This window comes from Nerophis lumbriciformis, linkage group LG09 (genome assembly GCF_033978685.3).
Source record: "Nerophis lumbriciformis linkage group LG09, RoL_Nlum_v2.1, whole genome shotgun sequence".
Taxonomy (NCBI): Eukaryota; Metazoa; Chordata; class Actinopteri; order Syngnathiformes; family Syngnathidae; genus Nerophis; species Nerophis lumbriciformis.
In genome coordinates, this window is record NC_084556.2 from 31,412,397 (window position 1) to 31,436,134 (window position 23,738).

The following is a 23,738-nucleotide window of genomic DNA, read 5'->3' on the forward strand; positions in this document are numbered from 1 at the left end:
GGCAGATCAATTTAACGGTCATCCACAGGTACGGCATATTAAGATGCTGATTGGACAGCATAATCATTGGGTACTTAAACATGCATGCCAAAACGTGAAGTATTACTTAAGATTTTGGTACTGGCTCACATTTTCTATATATTAAATAAAGCTACCTGACATAGTAACATTATATTGTTGGAATAGTTGGAGGACAATGTCAAATTGATCGGAGAAAAAAAAGGCAATCATTTAATTTAACAACACATGAATATAATGTTTATGACAAGTTTCATAATACAGGACAATTTAAAAAGGACACTGACAATTTCTTATTTACACTGATTGAGAATGTTTTGCACACAGCAACAAAATAAAACAGTTACTTTTTTATAAACAGCAAAGCTCAATGAAAAGAAGTATGAGGGGTGCACAGTGTTTTTCAGATCCTTCTTACTATTGCCACAGGAAAACTCTGCTAAACAATAAAAAACAAGGCTTAATTCCCCCTTTAACACTATTGTCCATTTACACCAACTTTGGAAATGTTGCAAATCATCTCATCTGCTTCTACAGCAGTTCTCCACTTTCAGGCCAAAAAGTTGGTGGACTTCTTTCATCGCATTGGTCATAGTTGAACTTCAATAGCTCTTCCAGACGTCCAAAGAGACGAACTCGCACTACACTGTCTTTCATGGTTCATCGCAGGTAATACTCAATGGCAGCAGAAAAAGCAGCAAAGCCTCCACATCCTAGGACACCAGCCTTAAGACCAGCTACGAATGCGCAAAAAAAAAGTGTGGACATAAGACAATAATACAATTATACATGCAATATGAATCATAGTTACATACCACGGAAGCCAATTGCTCCTCCAGTTATACAGCCACTGTACACTGCATTCTTCCAGTCAGACTTTCCTCTGTGCTGCAAATAAAGAGAGAAAAAAGATGTGTTAATACATTCAACCAAGCAAAGCAAGAAAACATTTTGATTCATAGCTGGTTTTGAGAACTGTAAACATGTATTTCAATACTCCTAATATTTTGAAAATCTTGCAGACAGTTGATCACCGGGGGGCGCCATCGTTCAAAGCGGAATATAATGCAATCTCTTAATTGCACCTATTTAGAATAGGACAAACACTGTCCAATGACTATGTTATGCTTCCAGACAAAAGACAAACCTAAAGAAGGGTGTTAAAAGAGAGAGAGAAAAAGAGAAGAGGAGGACAAACACTGAAAGTGAGGCGAGGCATTCAAAGCAGTAAGACTACAGCATCACCATGTTTGAATCCAGAACATTCTGCTTTGAAACAAGCATTTAAGCTATGCGGCAGGAATACCCTTAAGGTGAAATGTCATAATAAGTGCCCTGACATTTTACATGCGCTTCTTCACGCAAAACGCACCTGTATTATTTTAATTGTTTTCTACCACACAGACTTAACCACTAGATGGCAGTAAAGCCCATTCTCAGAGCTCACTGTCAAATCACTGGCCTGTTTGAATTCATTTCAACTACTTATAGCAGGGGTATCAAACTCATTTTGGATCAGGGGCCACATGGAGAAAATCAACTCCCAAGTGGTAAAATCATGGCACGATAACTTAAAAATAAAGACAACGTCAGATTATTGTTTTTTTTAGTAGTACATTCTGAAAATGTATCTTTCCATCGATCCATCTTCTACCGCTTGTCCCTCTCGGGGTCGCGGCGGGTGCTGGAGCCTATCGCAGTTGCATTTGGGCGGAAGGCGGGGTACACCCTGGACAAGTCGCCACCTCATCACAGGGCCAACACAGATAGACAGACAACATTCACATTCACACACTAGGGCCAATTTAGTGTTGCCAATCAATCTATCCCCAGGTGCATGTCTTTGGAGGTGGTATATATATATATATATATATATATATATATATATATATATATATATATAAAATATTTATTTATAAAAGACATTTTTTGTTAACATGTTAAAATGTGTTTAATAAAATTACAAGCATGTTTTTAACACATGTATGATGTAATTGTACAAGAATATAAGTACAAATCATGTTGTTTTTACACTTACATGTTGTGGTTAATAGTAATCTATTAGTCATTATTTATACTGAATAAATTATGTGATAATGTTCATCAGTTGGTGTTAATTTTCAATCTATCAAGATAAAAAAGTATATCAAAATCAAATTACAGGATGTTATTTATGTAGTTTGCTCATTTTCCTCGACTGATGTACTAACATCATGTGGTTTATTATAATTTTTTTTTTTTACATATGCAGCATAATCTACAAAGATAAAAATAATTTATATTGCGACATCTAGTGGACACATTTAGAACAGCAGTTTCTTTCATTCAGCTGATTTGTATACTTAGCAAACTCATCCCGCGGGCTGGATCAAACCTGTTTGCAGGCCTGATCCGGCCCGCGGGCCGTTTGTTTGACACCCCTGACTTATAGTAACTAGAAAATGCAATTTTGGTAGAAATTGCGTGTGAACGCTCAAAAGCCAAAGGCAAACTAAAAGGCTAACAGCGCACTAGCCAGATCGCATCAAATAACAAAATATGACTTTTTTTTCTTCTTTTTTTTTTTAGGTGTGTATCAGCATTATGAGCCAAAAAAGCCAGCATGCTAACATTAGCATGTTAACATGGGTCAAATACCAAAACATGATTTTGACAAAATTGGTAAAAGGGTGCAAAATTATTATCACACTTCAACATCTTTATCATGTAAATCCGCCAAAATAAGAATGTTCTTAATTAACTTACCTGGCTCAATAAAGCTTGAATAAATACAAAACCCAAAACCAGTGAAGCTGGCACGTTGTGTAAATCGTAAATAAAAACAGAATACATCCATCTATCCATTTTCTACCGCTTATTCCCTTTTGGGGTCGCGGGGGGCGCTGGAGCCTATCTCAGCTACAATCGGGTGGAAGGCGGGGTACACCCTGGACAAGTCGCCACCTCATCGCAGGGCCAACACAGATAGACAGACAACATTCACACTCACATTCACACACTAGGGCCAATTTAGTGTTGCCAATCAACCTATCCCCAGGTGCATGTCTTTGGAGGTGGGAGGAAGCCGGAGTACCCGGAGGGAACCCAAGCAGTCACGGGGAGAACATGCAAACTCCACACAGAAAGATCCGGAGCCTGGGATTGAACCCCAGACTACTCAGCAACTTCGTATTGTGAGGCAGACGCACTAACCCCTCTACCACCGTGCTGCCCAAAAACAGAATACAATGATTTGCAAATAATTTTCAACCTTTATTCAATTGAATAGACTGCAAAGACAAGATATTTAACGTTCGAACTGGAAAACTTTGTTATTTTTTTGCAAATAAAAGCTAGCACAAGTAGCAATAAAGACTGAGAAAGTTGAGGAATGCTCATCAAACACTTATTTGGAACATCCCACAGGTAAACAGGCTAATTGGGAACAAGCAGCTTTCATGAAATGCTCAGTCATTCACAAACAAGGGTCACCACTTTGTGAAGAAATGCGTGAGCAAATTGTCGAACAGTTTAAGAACAACATTTCTCAACAAGCTATTGCAAGGAATTTAGAGATTTCACCATCTAAGGTCTGTAATATCATCAAAAAGTTCAGAGAATCTGGAGAAATTACTGCACGTAAGCGATGATATTACGGACCTTCGATCCCTCAGGCGGTACTGCATCAAAAAGTGACATCAGCGTGTAAAGGATATCACCACATGGGCTCAGGAACACTTCAGAAAACCACTGTCAGTAACTAGAGTTTGTCGCTACATCTGTAAGTGCAAGTTAAAACTGTACTATGCAAAGCGAAAGCCATTTATCAACAACACCCAGAAACGCCGGCGGCTTTGCTGTGCCCGAGCTCATCTAAGATGGACTGATGAAAAGTGGAAAAGTGTTCTGTGGTCTGACGAGTCCACATTTCAAATTGTTTTTAGAAAACTGTGGACGTCGTGTCCTCCGGAACAAAGAGGAAAAGAACCATTTGGATTGTTATAGGCGCAAAGTTCAAAAGCCAGCATCTGTGATGGTATGCCGGTGTATTAGTGCCCAAGGCATGGGTCGGCAACCTTTACCACTCAAAGAGCCATTTTGACCCGTTTCACAAATTAAAGAAAACAAGGGGAGCCACAAAACTCTTTTGAAATTTAAAATGAAATAACACTGCATACAAACTTTTTTTTTGGCTTTGTGCTATGTATAAACCAGGGGTCTCAGACACGCGGCCCGCACCTTAATAAGAACATTTAATGTTAGTTAATGTTGTGTCGTTCGTGAACGAACGAATCTTTTGAGTGAACGTACTGAACCGAATCACTTCATGAACTGATTTGTTCCTTTCTCAGTTCAGTTGAGCTCCGCCGCGACCATGCCGGTATCTGGTGCATTCTGTGACTCACTGAACCCTCGACGTCGGCGAACGACGCAGCCAGCTACTCATCATGGGGGCGGGGGGAGGGACTGAGCGAACGATTCGTTCACGGCGGATTAACGACATGAATCACTCAGTGAACGACAACGCTCTCGCTCTCTGCTCTGCTTGCCCCAATGCCGTGAGTGATTCTCCTCCCGTCGCGGGGATATGTTTCATGCCATTGGCATCCGTTCTCCATTCATTCTCCAAGCTAACGGCTAATGTTGACTCAAGCCACATGAAAACAAACACACACACGCGCCCCGTCCCCATTATCTCAACACATAAAGTTATGAGAGTAGAGGAGACAGAAAGAAAGTCAGTGCAGGGCAAGGCTGAGCAGCAGCGACGCGAGGGGGAGTGGCGGGGTGTAAAGTGTAGGGCAGGCTGTTTGAGAAGATTTAAAATAAAAATAATAACTAATGTATGTACATATACATAGGCTATTATTTATCTTGATTTTTATATTATTTAAGCTATTTATTTTCTTTTTTTATTGCATATTTAAGTTGATATTTCCATTTTTATATTTTTAAATGTAAGCTACAGAAATTTTAGTTTTAATGTTGGCTTTTCTGGCACTTGGTTTAATATTTGTTTAGTTTTATTTTAGGTAGCCTATTTATTTTCTTTTTGTTTGCACATTTAAGTTGATATTTTCTTTGTTATATTTTTAAACGTAGGCTACAGAACATTTAGTTTTTATGTTGGCATTTCTGGCTCTTAATTTATTTGTTTTATTTTGAAGGTATTTATTTTCTTTTTGTTTGCATATTTAAGTTTACATTTTCTTTGCTACAGAACATTTAGTTTTTATGTTGGCATTTGTTAAGGGTTTCTTAATTTAATATTTGTTTTTGCACTAAACAAACGAGGCCTATTTATTTAACTGTTGATTGCAAGCATTTTAGTAGGCTATAACTATTTTTTTTATTTCCCACTTTTATTTATTTCTTACTTTCATTTCAGTGCAATAAAACATATTTAACAACAGGACTCGCGAACCTACTGACAAAGAGAACTGACTGTGTCGCGGAGGAGGACGTCACATTGAGGCTCTCATTCAGTCACTGTGCGCGTCGTTCATTGGGTGCTGAGGGCTTGTGTCGTTCGCGAACTGACACACACCGAGATCTGCCGCTGGGGAAGCTGTTACTGACTGACTCGTGATTCGCCGACCTGCCCACAGAACTGCTGCTGCAGAAGTGATTCGGTGAACTAATTTTTTGAACGAATCAATTTAAGGAACTTTTTCTAGTGATTCAGTACAGTCAAAAGAACTGCCGATCCCATCACTAATGTTAGGTTGAGGTGGGCGGGGTTTGGTGGTAGCGGGGGCGTATTATGTGGCCTGGAAGAGTTAGGGATGCATGGGATTCTGGGTATTTGTTCTGTTGTGTTTATGTTGTGTTACGGTGCAGATGTTCTCCCGAAATGTGTTTGTCATTCTTGTTTGGTGTGGGTTCACAGTGTGGCGCATATTAGTAAGAGTGTTAAAGTTGTTTATATCGCCACTCTCAGTGTGACCTGTATGGCTGTTGACCAAGTATGCCTCGCAGTCACTTACGTGTGTAAGCAGAGGCCGCATACAACATGTGACTGGGCTAGCATGCAGATAGTATGGCGAAGAAGCTGACGCGACGACAGGTTGTAGAGGACGCTAAAGGCAGTGCCATCACGGCACGCCCTCAATATTGTTGTCCGGGTGAAAGTCGGAGAATGGTTGATTTTCGGGAGAGGCACTGAAATTCGGAAGTCTCCCGGAAAAATCGGGAGGGTCGGCAAGTATGCAGCTGAGCCGCATCAGAGTGATCAAAGAGCCGCGGGTTGCCGACCCCTGGCCCAAGGCATGGGTAACTTACACATCTGTGAAGGCACCATTAATGCTGAAAGGTACATACAGGTTTTGGAGCAACATATGTTGCCATCCAAGCAACGGTATCATGGACGCCCCTGCTTATTTCAGCAAGACAATGCCAAGCCACGTGTTACAACTGTGTGGCTTCATAGTAAAAGAGTGCGGGTACTCGACTGGCCTGCCGGTAGTCCAGACCTGTCTCCCATTGAAAATGTGTGGCGCAATATGAAGCTTAAAATACAACGGAGACCCCGGACTGTTGAACAACTTAAGCTGTACATCAAACAAGAATGGGAAATAATTCCACCTAAAAAAGCTTCAAAAATTGGTCTCCTCTGTTCCCAGACGTTTACCGAATGTTGTTAAAAGGAAAGGCCATGTAACACAGAGGTAAAAATTCCCCTGTGCCAACTTTTTTGAAATGTGTTGCTGCCATGAAATTCTAAATTAATGATTATTTGCAAAAAAAATATTACGTTTCTCAGTTTGAACATTAAATATCTTGTCTTTGCAGTCTATTCACGGACAAAACAACTTTGGGTGTTTGCAAGACCTCTAAATTTTACATAAGAAAGAGAAGAGTGTTGTCCTTTCAGAGGTAAGTCAACAGGACTTGTCACTATGTGGTGTCTCCTGGAGAAATTTGTTTCAAACTAAACATATTTCAAGTCTGAAATACACTATTTGTCGTCCCTACTAGCTCACTAATCTGACTTCCTTGGCTTTGCTTCTGCGCTGGAAATGAGACAAATCTCACCAAATCGTTTTTTGTTCCTGAAGCAATCATGCAAACCACTGTGGCAGTGAATAGTGTTGCATGGTTGTGCCATGTTTTGAACTTGGGAAAGAAAAGAACACAACTTTAGGACAGAGTCCTGCATTTTGTCATGTAAAAAAGCTATTCAGAGGCCAGCAAAAACCACAACGCATTGCGTTTACACGTCACACTGTCGAGCCCTATAAAGAGGATTTTGACTAATATCAGTGGTTTCGAGTAGATAGTGTTAGTGTAAAGATGTCCATTTTTAAGCCGTTTTAGTCACCAAGGTCATTGGTTAGAGGAAAATATGGGGTTACATTATCTAAATGCATACAATACAGAGTTGTGGCATTACCGATTCGATGATGCACTCCGTACAGGAGAACATGGCACCCACGATAGCAAAATTCTTAGCGTAGGACATGCCCCGTTGGCCCATGTCTCTGAGGACCTCTCGAGCGGTCGGCGTTCTCGTAGGGTCTTTGGGATCAAAACCAACATTGGTGTCGATGCCTGCTGTGAAAACGCCAAACGCTCCACCGAGGACAAACCCTGTACAAAACAAACAAGATATAAACACAGACTGATTAGATGGAAGGACTATAACAGACATATTTATTAACCCTAAACAAACCCCCCTTTTACTTTATGGGAAATTACACCTATAACTTATACTTACATGTGTCAAAGCAAATAGTTATTGGGGTAATATGTAACAATCTAAATTTTAGACAATGCTTTAGTTTTTTTTAGAATAATAAAAGAGTTGGAAGGCCAAAAATGGGATACACTTTGGACACCTGCTGTGTGAAACATGTGAGCTTCACGCATACTTGCCAACCCTCCCGGATTTCCCGGCAGACTCCCGAAATTCAGCGCCTCTCCCAAAAACCTCCCGGGACAAATTTTCTCCCGAAATTCAGGCGGAGCTGGAGGGGACGTGGCCTCCAGCTTCGCCTGAATTTCGGGAGATTTTCGGGAGAAAATTTGTCCCGGGAGGTTTTCGGGAGAGTTGCTGAATTCATGCAGCTCAATGCAGACCTGAGTGACGTGTCGACAGCCTGTTTTCACGTCCGCTTTCCCACAATATAAACAGCATGCCTGCCCAATCACCTTATAACTGTAGAATGATCAAGGGCGAGTTCTTGGTTTCTTATGTGGGTTTATTGTTAGGCAGTTTCATTAACGTCCTCCCAGCGCGGCAACAACACACAACAACAGCAGTGACGTTTTCGTCTACCGTAAAGCAGTTCGTCTGCCGTAAACAGCAATGTTGTGACACTCTTAAACAGGACAATACTGCCATCTACTGTACATGCATATGTGACAATAACATCTACGGCTTTTAGAGAGTGCAGCGCACAACTGCGCACACAACAAGGAGACGAAGCAGAATGCATCATCAGAGAGGGTGTTCAGCATGGTTAGAAAAATAGTGACAGAGAATAGAAAAAGGATGGACAATTCAACCCTTAACTCAACAATGAGTAGATGAGTGTTATGTGTGTGTATATGTGTGCACTGAAATTCAAGTATTTCTCTTATTTATATATATATATATATATATATATATATATATATATATATATATATATATATATATATATATATATATATATATATATATATATATAATATAAATAAATATATATATATAGCTAGAATTCACTGAAAGTCAAGTATTTCTTTTATATATATATATATATATATATATATATATATATATATATATATATATATATATATATATATATATATATATACAGTGTTTCCCACAGGACAGGCATCTATTTGTGGTGGTGTGGTCGAGGGGCAGGGGGTGGCGGCGGCAGCGGCGATGACCAAGAAGAACGCGGAGTTGTAATATAATTACAACACTTTATGTACATATTTATATACAGATTTGAACAATTAGTTATTCACTGAAATATATTTATTAATTGTGGTTCTTACAAAAAATATATCTTATAAAATATAAAAGCTAAAATGTCTCTTAAAGCTCTGCCCCTTTAATTAGTGAATACTAAATAATTTAACTTTAGCCTACTACTACTACAACCATATTATTTACAAGCAACATGAAGTGAAACAGAGGCAGAGGTGTCCTGCCACAGTCAGTCAACCTCCTCCTCCTCCTCCTGCTGCTGCTGAAGAGGTCGCACCTGTGGTCTGGACTGTAGGCCTACCTCCTCTCCAAGTCGAGCCCTTTTCGGCCGTTGAAAATATTTTTCTATACTCATCTGTGTGAAGGAGTGAACATCCAACATTAGAATTTATTACTAACGAGCAGAACCGCTCTATGTACAGTGCCGTCTAACCTTAAGCGGCAGCAGCTCAACACATGCAGGGTTCAACGTTAAGGTTTTTTTCTACTTGCCCGACTTCTCAAATCTACTTGCCCCGATATTTTTACTTGTCCTGCCTAGGTTTTTTTCTGGCTGTGTAGTGCTCATGGCTTATATCTTACTAAAATCCTTCTCGTTGACTATTTACAACACTACACGGTATTTATTATTATTATTAATATTATTATCTATAATTACATTTAAATGGCATTGCATACATGTAAAATTAAATGCCATTTCACATTATTTGACCAGTAGCAGTTACACTCATCTGAACAGGTCAGCCACCTGTTTAAAGCCCGATCACAGTTGAAATCTTGAAATGAAGGGCCTTTAATGGCCAAAACATTAACCTGGACAACATTTTAACAGCTGGTTGGCTCAGATTTGATCATTTTCATTGCATTCACATGCTGCAGTGGACAGTGGACAATTTAGCTTCAGTCCACATGTGTTTATTGACAACAGGGTTATAACCTGGACACGTTAGCTCGTCGGTATGAAAACAGGTGACTGTTACTACGTGCGTCTGCCCCGGACCCCGAGTCAAACAGCGGCGGTGTTAATGAAGCAGCGTCAGGCTGCTCACCGTCAGTGAAACGCTCGGTGAAATCGCGGATTAATGTTAAATATATCACGAGCCGCGAGCGATGCAGCTATAACCTATCTACCTATAACCTATATTACCCTCGTATTTTGATCCTTTGTCGTCGTCGTCTTCTTCTTCTTCTTCTGGCCCACCAGGTGAATTAAGTGCTATTGGCGGAGTTACAATGCATAGTAGGCTACTGCCACCTACTGCACCGGAGTTGTAACTACAAGGTACATTCACAGACAGAGTCCCATTGCTTTTATGAGCGGTCGAGCGAGTCAAAAGCCGAAAAATCCATTTGTGGCGGACGTAATTCTTTCGTGGCGGGCCGCCACAAATAAATGAATGTGTGGGAAACACTGTATATATATATATGAAATACTTGACTTGGTGAATTCCAGCTGTAAATATACTCCTCCCCTCTTAACCAGGCCCCCACCCCAACCACGCCCCCCCACCTCCCGAAATCGGAGGTCTCAAGGTTGGCAAGTATGGCTTCACGACAGAAATGCTTTTCAATTAAAGTTACATATCGTGACACTGACTTACATGTAACACTTCTAATATGTATATTCATTCAGTCTTTTTACCTCCTACGCAGGCCAAGAGAGATTTAAACGCACAGCTCTCCATTGCCCTCTCTATCCTCTTCTGCTCTTCACTTTTAGAAGGTACCGGCAGTCCCCCCATGATGCCGGGGTTCATGTCCTTCACCGTCCTCTTGTCCCCAATAAGATGATCCAGAATCATACTGTACTGAATCGGTGCGTTTCCCACGCTATGGCCAGCTGAAATAGAACTTTTAGAATCGGCGAGGGCAGCTTCTGTGGAACTCGCGGACGCCGCCATGTTTGTCAATGTGACAGCTTCTGCTTCTTCTTCTTCGTCTTCTTCTTTTTCTTCTTCTTCATTTTGATGGCGGGTCGCAACTAACGTTATAAGTGCATACTGCCACCTACTGTCCTGGAGTGTGTATCCTCAGGGTGAGTACTTAGGTTACAGACTATGTTGGTATATACAGTACATGTCAAATATGTATTTATACAACACCACACATAACAAAAGGGGAAATAAAAAAAATTATAAAAAAATAAATAAAACAAATTTAAAAAAACCTATACTTTAAGTATTAAGCTTGTAATCTTAATATATCCCATTAAAGCCTTGCTACATTCTTTATTGATTTCCCCCTTCCCTAAAATTGTCTTTAAACGCCATCCCCTACCTAGACTGTACAATTTGTCCCTTAGTGTCTTCCTCTGCGACCTGTACTTCCTACACTCCATCAGCACATGCTGCACATTTTCAACCACCCTACATACCTCACATTTATCTGTTGCCGCTGTGCCTAATAAGTACAATGTTGCCCTCAGCCCAGTGTGTCCTAACCTAAGTCGAGTATATACCACCTCCTCTCTTCTACATTTTCCTCTATATCAGTGGTTCTTAACCTTGTTGGAGGTACCGAACCCCACCAGTTTCATATGCGCATTCACCAAACCCTTCTTTAGTGAAATATATATATATATATATATATATATATATATATATATATATATATATATATATATATATATATATATATATATATATTTTTTTTTTTTTTTTTCAAATTCAAGACAAAGTTATATGTTTTTGGTAACATTTTAGTATGGGGAACATATTCTAAGTAACAAAGACTTAATTTAGAGTTATTTGGACACTAGGGGAACATATTCTAAGTAATAAAGACTTCATTTAGGGTTATTTGGACACTAGGGGAACATATTCTAAGTAATAAAGACTTCATTTAGAGTTATTTGGTTAGGGTTAGGGTCAGGGTTAGAAGGTTAGGGTTACAATAAGGCCATGCCGAATAAGGCATTAATAAGCACTTAATAATGACGAGTTAAGAGCCAATATGTTACTAATTTGCATGTTAATAAGCAACTCCTCTCTGAGCTGCCACCTTAACGTGGTAGAGGAGTTTGCGTGTCCCAATGATCCTAGGAGCTATGTTGTCCGGGGGCTTGATGCCCCCTGGTAGGGTCTCCCAAGACAAACTGGTCCTAGGTGAGGGATCAGACAAAGAGCAGCTCGAAGAGCTCGAAGACCTCTAGGAAGAAAACGATTAAGGAACCCAGATTTCCCTTGCCTGGACGCGGGTCACCGGGGCCCCCCTCTGGAGCCAGGCCCGGAGGTGAGGCACGATGGCGAGCGCCTGGTGGCCGGGCCTGTCCCCATGGGGCCCGGCCGGGCACAGCCCGAAGAGGCAACGTGGGTCCCCCCTCCAATGGGCTCACCACCCATAGCAGGGGCCATAGAGGTCGGGTGCGATGTGAGCTGGGCGGCAGCCGAGGGCAGGGCACTTGGCGGTCCGATCCTCGGCTACAGAAGCTAGCTCTTGGGACGTGGAACGTCACCTCGCTGGGGGGGAAGGAGCCTGAGCTAGTGCGCGAGGTGGAGAAGTTCCGACTTCGACGCACAGCAAGGGCTCTGGAACCAGTTCTCTCGAGAGGGGCTGGACTCTCTTCCACTCTGGCGTTGCCGGCAGTGAGAGGTGACAGGCTCGGGTGGCAATTCTTGTTGTCCCCCGGCTCAGAGCCTGTACGTTGGAGTTCAACCCGGGGGATGAGAGGGTAGCTTCCCTCCGCCTTCGGGTGGGGGAACGGGTCCTGACTGTGGTTTGCGCTTACGCGCCAAACCGCAGCTCAGAGTACCCACCCTTTTTGGATTCACTCGAGGGAGTACTTGAGAGTGCTCCCCCGGGTGATTCCCTCGTTCTACTGGGGGACTTCAATGCTCATGTTGGCAGCGACAGTGAAACCTGGAGAGGCGTGATTGGGAAGAATGGCTGCCCGGATCTGAACCCGAGCGGTGTTTTGTTATTGGACTTTTGTGCCCGTCACAGATTGTCCATAACAAACACCATGTTCAAACATAAGGGTGTCCATATGTGCACTTGGCACCAGGACACCCTAGGCCGCAGTTCCATGATCGACTTTGTAGTTGTGTCATCGGATTTGCGGCCTCATGTTTTGGACACTCGGGTGAAGAGAGGGGCGGAGCTTTCTACCGATCACCACCTGGTGGTGAGTTGGCTGCGATGGTGGGGGAGGATGCCGGACAGACCTGGCAGGCCCAAACGCATTGTGAGGGTTTGCTGGGAACGTCTGGCAGAGTCTCCTGTCAGAGAGAGTTTCAATTCCCACCTCCGGAAGAACTTTGAACATGTCACGAGGGAGGTGCTGGACATTGAGTCCGAATGGACCATGTTCCGCGCCTCTATTGTCGAGGCGGCTGATTGGAGCTGTGGCCGCAAGGTAGTTGGTGCTTGTCGTGGCGGTAATCCTAGAACCCGTTGGTGGACACCGGCGGTGAGGGATGCCGTCAAGCTGAAGAAGGAGTCCTATCGCGTTCTTTTGGCTCATAGGACTCCTGAGGCAGCGGACAGGTACCGACAGGCCAAGCGGTGTGCGGCTTCAGCGGTCGCAGAGGCAAAAACTCGGACATGGGAGGAGTTCGGGGAGGCCATGGAAAACGACTTCCGGACGGCTTCGAAGCAATTCTGGACCACCATCCGCCGCCTCAGGAAGGGGAAGCAGTGCACTATCAACACCGTGTATGGCGAGGATGGTGTTCTGCTGACCTCGACTGCAGATGTTGTGGATCGGTGGAGAGAATACTTCGAAGACCTCCTCAATCCCACCAACACGTCTTCCTATGAGGAAGCAGTGCCTGGGGAGTCTGTGGTGGGCTCTCCTATTTCTGGGGCTGAGGTTGCTGAGGTAGTTAAAAAGCTCCTCGGTGGCAAGGCCCCGGGGGTAGATGAGATCCGCCCGGAGTTCCTTAAGGCTCTGGATGCTGTGGGGCTGTCTTGGTTGACAAGACTCTGCAGCATCGCGTGGACATCGGGGGCGGTACCACTGGATTGGCAGACCGGGGTGGTGGTTCCTCTCTTTAAGAAGGGGAACCGGAGGGTGTGTTCTAACTATCGTGGGATCACACTCCTCAGCCTTCCCGGTAAGGTCTATTCAGGTGTACTGGAGAGGAGGCTACGCCGGATAGTCGAACCTCAGATTCAGGAGGAACAGTGTGGTTTTCGTCCTGGTCGTGGAACTGTGGACCAGCTCTATACTCTCGGCAGGGTCCTTGAGGGTGCATGGGAGTTTGCCCAACCAGTCTACATGTGTTTTGTGGACTTGGAGAAGGCATTCGACCGTGTCCCTCGGGAAGTCCTGTGGGGAGTGCTCAGAGAGTATGGGGTATCGGACTGTCTGATTGTGGCAGTCCGCTCCCTGTATGATCAGTGCCAGAGCTTGGTCCGCATTGCCGGTAGTAAGTCGGACACGTTTCCAGTGAGGGTTGGACTCCGCCAAGGCTGCCCTTTGTCACCGATTCTGTTCATAACCTTTATGGACAGAATTTCTAGGCGCAGTCAAGGCGTTGAGGGGATCTGGTTTGGTGGCTGCAGGATTAGGTCTCTGCTTTTTGCAGATGATGTGGTCCTGATGGCTTCATTTGGCCAGGATCTTCAGCTCTCACTGGATCGGTTCGCAGCTGAGTGTGAAGCGACTGGGATGAGAATCAGCACCTCCAAGTCCGAGTCCATGGTTCTCGCCCGGAAAAGGGTGGAGTGCCATCTCCGGGTTGGGGAGGAGATCTTGCCCCAAGTGGAGGAGTTCAAGTACCTCGGAGTCTTGTTCACGAGTGAGGGAAGGGTGAATCGTGAGATCGACAGGCGGATCGGTGCGGCGTCTTCAGTAATGCGGACGCTGTATCGGTCCGTTGTGGTGAAGAAGGAGCTGAGCCGGAAGGCAAAGCTCTCAATTTACCGGTCGATCTACGTTCCCATCCTCACCTATGGTCATGAGCTTTGGGTTATGACCGAAAGGACAAGATCACGGGTACCAGCGGCCGAAATGAGTTTCCTCCGCCGGGTGGCGGGGCTCTCCCTTAGAGATAGGGTGAGAAGCTCTGCCATCCGGGAGGAGCTCAAAGTAAAGCCGCTGCTCCTCCACATCGAGAGGAGTCAGATGAGGTGGTTCGGGCATCTGGTCAGGATGCCACCTGAACGCCTCCCTAGGGAGGTGTTTAGGGCACGTCCGACCGGTAGGAGGCCGCGAGGAAGACCCAGGACACGTTGGGAAGACTATGTCTCCCGGCTGGCCTGGGAACGCCTCGGGGTCCCACAGGAAGAGCTGGACGAAGTGGCTGGGGAGAGGGAAGTCTGGGCTTCCCTGCTTAGGCTGCTGCCCCCGCGACCCGACCTCGGATAAGCGGAAGAAGATGGATGGATGGATGGATAAGCAACTAATTAATGGTGAATATGTTCCCCATACTAAAGTACTACCATGTTTTTTTACTGGTGTACAAAATGTACCGTGCATGAACATCACCTTGTTCAAAGAACAAAACCAACACAGTGCATAAACTCACAACAAATTACACACCTGCAAACCAGTCAGCTGTTGCCGTATCCGTAATACGCCGAAAGGGAGAAGTTTGTATTTACACGATGTGTCGAGTGTGTTTTGACCTCCGCCAAACCCCTGAGGCCGACTCACCGAACCCCTAGGGTTCGATTGAACCCAGGTTAAGAACCACTGCTCTATATTCTTCCCCTTTAATAGATTGTTGCATATTGTATTAGTATCTGCCTTTCCTCCCAGAATCCCACAGTTTTCGCCAGGATTCCCTAATTTGTGCCGTCAGGGCCAGCAAGGCCTTCTCTGCCGGCCTAACGTAACCAGAAATCGTGATCATAATTAGAGATAAAACTTTTTTTTTTAATTTACTTTTCCTAAATATCTAAAATCATTCATATTATTTTCATGTCATATTATGCACGTTCCAGTGCTGTTGTTTTTAGTTTTAGTTAGCATCCAATCAGAATTCAGCTATCTTATGCGGGCGTCTGTGCACTGTAAGTGAACGGGGACATACAGGTGATAGACCGTTGCGATAGCCAATCAGATCACGAGTTGTTGTCAGTAAGGCCTTCTAGCTGGCCTCATGTTGAACGTGACATTTACACTTCCTGTGATTGGATACTCATCGGGACCGTTAGTAGATGAATTTGAGAACACAGAGTTGAGAGACAGTTGCGATAGCCAATCATATCACAAGTTGTTGTCACTAGCTGTTCTGTTTTTTTTTGATTGATTGATTGAAACTTGTATTAGTAGATTGCACAGTACAGTACATATTCCGTATAATTGACCACTAAATGGTAACACCCGAATAAGTTTTTCAACTTGTTTAAGTCGGGGTCCAGTCCACGTAAATCAATTCATGGTAATTAATGTTACCACTAAAAGTTGTAAACTCTTGTTGTTAAAGTGTGTCAAGCTTGTGATTTAATTAACATTGTTACATGTGTATTTGTCGCCATCAAGTGGTCAGGGCAGTTAATATATCTTTGAGAAGTGTGTACTTTGAATCAAACTTTATTGACCGGAAGTTCCATAAGCCAAGCAGATAAATATACGGTATATGTTTTAATTGTTGATGCGTTATAATTTAACCTGTTTTGTATAATGTTGATGTGCTGCAATGAACAGTAGTGCGTAAATGTGTTCCTGTATAGTATTTCTCCAGCAATGATCATGTGGTGACATCAATTATGGTATTTTGAGAGGTAATCATTAAAGTCGGAGATCACTGAAGGCCTAGGTGGGAAACGCACGGCCCCGCCACTGCCTAATTGCTGTATTAATCAGTGAGTTTGCCTCCCAACGTGACAGCTCCTTAGGTACTAGGTAAATGTAGTTGTCGAAGAGCGGGAGCAGATTCGTCACATCCGTAATGCTCGGCGATAAAGAGGAAATATCTATCCATTAACACTCTTTCCAATAACATAAAATAAACGATAGGATTTATTTTTATTTTTTTTTCAACCAAAAGTATACACTGTTTGAAAATAAAATTATCTAAGCATATTCGAGCAAATATGACACGGACATCGTATCTTAAATAATACAGTATTGTATTACAACTATCCACTTAAATCACAGTTTGTGATATGAATGTATTTTATTGACACATGCAATAACTGAACATTTCGACCAGGACTTCATTTCCCACAAGCCAGCTGGCGCACTGCACCATGAGCTCCTCCTATCCCGTGGTGCACCGGCGGCCGGCCAGCTGTGACACATTCGCGCTGAAGAGTCGGTAGCGGACGGTGGCGGTCTGCGTCCTGCACTCCAGCAACAACAGCAGCACCACATTACTGACCAGGTGAGAAGAAGCATTAAATACATATCAAAATATCAGCATCCATTTGACATTGGACTGGGATTTTTGGCATGACGAAATGTCTAAACTTTGCCTTTCCGTTTGTTTCTGTCCGGATAATTGAGAAGCAATGTTTAATTGGCTCGGATATCATCGATCGTGCTAACAATGGCGGTAAAATGAGACGTTTTGATTAAGGTGATGATATTTTGACGACTAATATCAGTCAGAGGACAAGTAATTTTGAATTAGTATCTTGTAGTAATGCTTGCCAGCATGGCTCGTCTAATCCTCATCTTGGTTCATATTTTCTTGACAACGTTCTGTCTAATCGATAGTCATCTGTTGTTGCAAAAGCACACTGTCTATGCCAGGGGTGTCAAACTCATTTTAGCTTAGCATGGAGGAAAATCTTTTCCCACATGGGCCGGAGGGGTAAAATCATGGCATAATAACTTAAAAATACAACTACAACAACTTCGAATTGTTTTCTTGGTTTTACCAAAATAGAACAAGCATATTCTGAAAATGTACATATCACAAATAATCCTACCGACAAAACACTTCAAGTAAATTGAAAATTCTGAGGATAAACATTGGTGCAGTTTCAAAAACACCATGAAGAACAACATGAGTTTAGACTTCATCTCAGTGTATCTACAACGCAATTACACTTTAAGTCACAGATCATCATTCAACAAAAACTAAATAAAGCATAAATAAAAACTTTTGTAATTTCCACATATTTCCATATATTAATCCTGTACTAACTCAACAAACTGAGGTAGAAACTATTCAAGAGGGTTGCGTTACTCTTTGCCTCCCAGGCATTACTGTGTATCGATATAAAAATAAAAGCTGTACAATGTGTGAACAATTTGAACAAACCAAACCTAAAAACTTAAAAGATGGACAGTATTGCAATAAATCACACTGTTCACTTTCTTTAAATTTGCACAGAAGACAATAATCTTCACAGAACTATATCAATGTGCACTGTGTCATGCATTATTTTAAGTGGGGTTACCAATTGTTTATATTACTCCTCTTTGTTTTACGTTGTTTCGAGGGGGAGGAGTCGCAGCCCCGCTTTACTGTGTACCTCTTGCATGGTATGCTTCCTCGCCCCAGTATAAACTATTTGCCTGATCCGGCCCGCAAGCCTCATTTTTGACATCCCTGGTCTATGCCTATGTATTAGAAATATCAGTGTCCAGTTATTAGGCCTTCGAATCAATTTTTTCAGTAGACAAAATCTCGACTTAAAACTATGGCCTAAAGTTTTGATATCTCTTCGTCCTACCTCCTGTGACACTTAATAATGACCCTTAGGGTGCGTTCACACTCTTTAATTTTTGGTCCGGTTAAACCAGGCTAGAGTCTGTTTGCTCTGCTAGTATGGTTGGTTTGACCAAGTGTGAACACAGTCCAGGACTAATATGACCAAACCAAACAGGGAGACCAAGACCACCTGAAACATGGGTGTCATCCACCTGTAAGGAAGACTCTAGTCCTGAATGAGGCAAGTGTGAACGCAGACGGTCCAAAACACCGGATATGATCTCACCAAACGTGACCGAAACAACAGATTGATGAGTGAAAAGTGTTTGAGTTGATTAATACAGTTTGATTAAGTTGTAAAAAAGACTTCCCCTAGCATTACATCTCTGGGATTTATATATAGTCTATGTTGCATCACAGCTGGTAAACATTTCTGCCATAGAAAAGAAAATCCTGCGAGTGTATGTGACCTAGAAGACATGATGGTTTGATTGCATGAGGTGGTCAACATACATGTCACTACGCCGTCTAATTGAGCAACCACCAAGTATCTTTTTATGTTTTTTTGGTCTGGACTACAAATGTAAATGCAGCCTTTGACTCTGTATACAAACTACTACTTACTGTTTGCTTTACAGCTGTAATATAATTCCCTTCTTGTGTTCACACGATTGTCCAGCCATTTGTTCCTCATTAGTGAAGCAGCCAGCATGGCTGTGTTGTTTGTGCTTTGTCAGTAAAAGTTTGCTGTTTTGATGTTTAATGGCCCATTTTCTTTCACGCAATAACCGACTTGACGTTACCAGACCGGTGTTATTAGGCGGTAGATGAAACACTTGGTTGTTTTCTGAATTAGACATGTGGCAGATTGGGTCAGATAGTAGAAACTTGAGGCTTCTTGGTACTAATCCTTTGGGAAGACACTTCACCTACCTTGCTTCCAGTGCCACCCACATTGGTATTGTGGACTACAGAAGGAAATGAGCAACTGTACAATAATCTTGTTATGTTAAAGGGGAACTGCACTTTTTTCGGGATTCTGCCTATCATTCCCAATCATTATGAGGGACAAGATGACATGTATTTTTTTTAAATGAATGTTAACTCGTAAATAAAAGACCACTTACAACGGTGTCAATGGGAGGTCCTCTATTTTGCCCATTAACCATCCAAAAACCGCCAACAATACTCTGTTTACATTTTGTGACCTGAGTATTGACCAAGTATTCATGATATTGTTATTATAAGCGCTAACGCAGACAACCTGTTTTTGGCGGGGCCGTGATCACAGAGAGCTAACTAGCTTGTGCTGCTATATTGACAGCAGTTCATAAGCTGCTTTCTCAACTTGGAGCTCATGAAAGTTTATTCAAGATTAGGGATTCTCAAACTGGTGGTACACGGGCTACATCTAGTGGTATGCCAAAGAATCACTTGATTTAACGTACAGTGTTTTATTTTCCTATATTCAGACACAGTGCTACTGTTCAAACTGTGTAATGTTGCAGTGGCAAAAAATATTAAATGTACTTGTTAAATAAAACCTCTGCCTTGTTTTTAATGAATACACTACGCTTATTGTATTTTAATGTTGGTCATTCTGGTGGTACATGGAGAGCCAAGTTTTTTCTGAGGGAGTTCTTAGTGAAAAAAAGGTTGAGAACAACTGTTCTAGATCATAGATAATGCCTCTCACCTTGATAGTAGAAGGATTAGGACATAATCCGACAAGTTGGTCAACTTTTGGCATTCAATTTAGACCCGGTAATGTCGAAAAAGACACAAAGATGCTTGGTTCTACCGCCTTTTTTCTTTGTGAGGATTGAGTCATTCTTCATATGAAAATGAATACATCAACATCCCAGTGACGGCAAACATTGTACAGTAAGTGATGTTTTATTGTGTTTGTTGGCTCTTATGAAGTCTGCAGTGAGTAATAATCAGTGATGTTGTCAAAAGAAAAAGTGAATGTTGTGATGTGTTTGTATAATTATTGCGCGCGTTTGTGTAATTAATGCGCGTTTGTGTAATTAATGCGCACATGTACATAAATGTCCCTGTTACTACATTACATATATACTGTACATACTTACAGCGTGTGTATAAAATGTTGATGGAAGTGTTTGGTAGTTTTTAAAGCGCTTTATAGGCAGGATAGAGCGACTCCCATAGGCTACGTTGTGAGCGGACTTTTGCTCGCGTTTATTTGTCAGAAGGCTTAAAAAAAGAAAAGCATGTGTGTGCATATGTGTCTTACTTAAGGATTGTGAATGACAGGCAAAAAAGTGCAGTTCCCCTTTAATTAGGATAGGATACTTTTATTTATCCCACAATGGGGAAATTATGTGGTTGCAGTGCAGATTAAAAAAAGTCCACAAAAAGTATTAAAGTAAGCAAAAGTCACAAAAGTGCCACCCCTTCTTGCCAGTGCCAAAAGGGCTTTGAACCAAAAGAAAAAAACACATGAAAACAACAGGGAAACATTAAAGAAAACAAAAGATGATATAAAAGAGTGCTTCAACCAGCTGTCACTTAAGCAGCACCATTTTTACATACACCCACAAAAGTAAAAGACAATTAAAATGTATAATAATTAGCACATAAAGTATAACAATTTGACCTATTTTAATGACAACAATGGTAAGGTTAAGTTGTGTCTGCAGTCTTGTGTTTATGGAGGAGACTCACCATGAAATGAACCCAACAGGGCAACAAAACAGAGCTTTTACTTTCTGATGCTGTCATAGGGAGAAATACACCGTACATATGTGCCAGGCATTACAGTGTAGTTGTTATTTGAAGCTAAATTAAGCCTATTTTCTTTTCATGGTTAACCGTACCAGGGGAGGGAATAGTTTGAAGTCTGCTTGTGGTAAAGCACAGTCGAAGAGAAGTTAATCTTTATGTAATATCATGGGTTGTCAGACTTTAGTGAAGACTCAAATATAGTTTGGCATTTGAGGTCAACTATAAAGTAATAATGGGTGTACTTACTGTGTAGCAAGCACGCTTCTGTCTGCCTGGGGTTCAATATAGTTACTTAAAATAGCATTTGTATTGCTCTATTTTCAGCGTGTCTTGGTTTTAAGAGTTGTTTAAAATAATTCTCCTATGTTATTAGCACATCCTTGTACAAACTAAAATAGCTAACTTCTATTTGTTTTCTGTATGCTGTTTGAATCATTATCCGGGCAGTTCCGGTCATTTCCTACTATTTATAGCTGAGGGGTTGTTTGGGGAGGACCCGTGTTCAGTTGCACATCGGTGGTATAAGATGCCCAGGAAGCTGCTCAATTGGAAACATGAATCTGGTTGTCTTAATCCTCTAAAGAGAATTCAAGGTCTATGTGGACTTGTGTCTTGTATTATAATATAAACAGCACACTAAGAAACTGAGCAGAAAATTAGCCAATGTATAAAAGTGCTTTATCTACAAGCTGCAAAGACACAAATAAAATAATTAATCAAATTACAAATCGACTTAAGGCTTTACCCTTGAGCAAAAGCAAATACAGAAAAGAACAGTTGTTCCGTTTTCAACAATGGTGCTACTAAATGTTGATACACTTGTTATACTGCATAACATTAATTTTCCCAAATATGTTTTTCTGTGGTTTTGTTAGTGGACTTTTTTTTTTTTACAGACTTTCTTCCAGCCAAATAATGTTTTGTGTGATCAGGAAGCCACATTTGCCTGCATGCAGCTGGAGTGGTACATCTTGAGTTGGAGAAGCCTTAATTGAGATGGGCTGATAGGAAAAGCAATGACTGCTTGATTCCAAGTATCATTTGATTAAATAAACTATTTCTAAGATATGCATATTGTACAATAGCATTCCTGCCAGACTCTCTGTCCTGTATCATTTGTATCGGAGAGTGGTTTGTATTAGAAGGAAGGTTAATGTATACAAGGAATGCTGTCTCTGCAAACGAGTCACTTGGACCAGCATTGACAAAAAGTCAAGTTTTTTTCCCTGCCTTGCTCCTTCTTTAATGCATAAAGTATGTCTTGAAGAGTTGTCTCTTCTTGATAAACAGGACGAGCAAGTTTACAAAAGTGCAAAGTAAGCACAAGTACGATGGGAGTAGAATTATTTGTCTGAGAGTTGGTTACATGAATAACAATGAAAAAGAGCACAATGCAGATCAGATAGTAGATATGTATTGGTTTGGTCTAAAAAGCTGCAGTGGAACACCTTGTCCTGGCACTTACATTATGATGCTCCATTATGGAAAATCATTGAGTTATGTTCACTGCTTCTCATGGATGCTATGCAAGTGTTCTTATGGAATCCGCCCACTCGCTCTACATGCACACAGGGATCTGCTGAAGTTTTTGCAAAATGGCTCAGGCTGTTTATCAGACACAAACTTCGACATCATGAGAGCAGGAAGTTTAGCCCTCAGGGGAGCTTGGCCCTAAAAAACTCAAAATACAGTCTTTGATGAACTTCGAATGAGAACTCTCCATCTTGGCTGCCAGTACTTATCCTTCTTGGACACTTAATTTATGCTTATGACATCACTATGGTGAAGCAGCGCAGTCCAATACATTAATCATTGTGTGTGCGGAGGCTGAACTTGGCCGATAACATGGTAAATATAGCTACATTTTAATGTGTGTTTAGTTAATTATAACTTCTACCAATAACTAAGCATGTCAGAGGAGGTTATGTTTTGCCTGTGTTTGTATGTTTGCTTGTTACCAGTAGAACAGAGTCATAGACCTTCCATTCAATTTTGTAGAGGGTTGTGACATTGACCAAGATAGAAGACAATAATTTTTTTTTCAAAACTATATAGTCTGTCCCCGTGGGTTGATGGTTGAGTTTAAGCATGGGCTGGAATGATTTTGTGATGATATAATAACCTTAGGTAAAAATCTCACCGCTTCACAGTATTGTGGTATGGTACAGTGAAACCTCAATTTACGAACCCCTCGATTTATGAACTTTCAGATTTGAGCCACACATGCTTCTGTGTGCGAACCATGTCTCTGTGTACGAACGCGCCATTCAGTCATTCATTTTACATGCGTGCTAGGCAAAACTCAGGGCTCATCATTGTAGAGGAGGCGGAGCATTCCACTCATGTTCTGCCTTCCAAGTCATGTCACAGCACTTCAATGTGTGTATTTTCCTATTGACAAGTTTTCTCCATCTTGCTAACTCAATATGAGTCCCAAAAAGCCAAGATACCAGCAAGACAAAAAGGAGAGAATCCCTGTGGTTAAAAAAAGATGATTTGTGAGGATTACTGTACACCGA

At 41.9% G+C, this 23,738-nt stretch overlaps 2 protein-coding genes across 3 annotated transcripts in view; one reads left to right on the plus strand and one right to left on the minus strand.

The window, feature by feature from the left end:
• Positions 1-355: 355 nt before the first annotated feature.
• timm22 (translocase of inner mitochondrial membrane 22 homolog (yeast)) lies at positions 356-10,873 on the minus strand. Its single transcript, XM_061961554.2, has 4 exons — positions 10,563-10,873; positions 7,391-7,587; positions 834-906; positions 356-755 (listed from the first exon to the last, which is right to left on the minus strand). Exons 1-4 carry the CDS (start codon positions 10,819-10,821, stop codon positions 679-681), a joined length of 606 nt encoding a protein of 201 aa, XP_061817538.1. The 5' UTR covers positions 10,822-10,873; the 3' UTR covers positions 356-678.
• Positions 10,874-17,096: 6,223 nt separating this feature from the next.
• Positions 17,097-23,738, plus strand: part of specc1 (sperm antigen with calponin homology and coiled-coil domains 1) — a 163,765-nt gene continuing 157,123 nt past the window's right edge. For both annotated transcript variants that reach the window (XM_061963338.2, XM_061963339.2), the window contains exon 1: positions 17,097-17,193. The gene's annotated coding sequence lies outside the window, so the exon portion shown is untranslated. The remainder of the gene's footprint in view (positions 17,194-23,738) is intronic.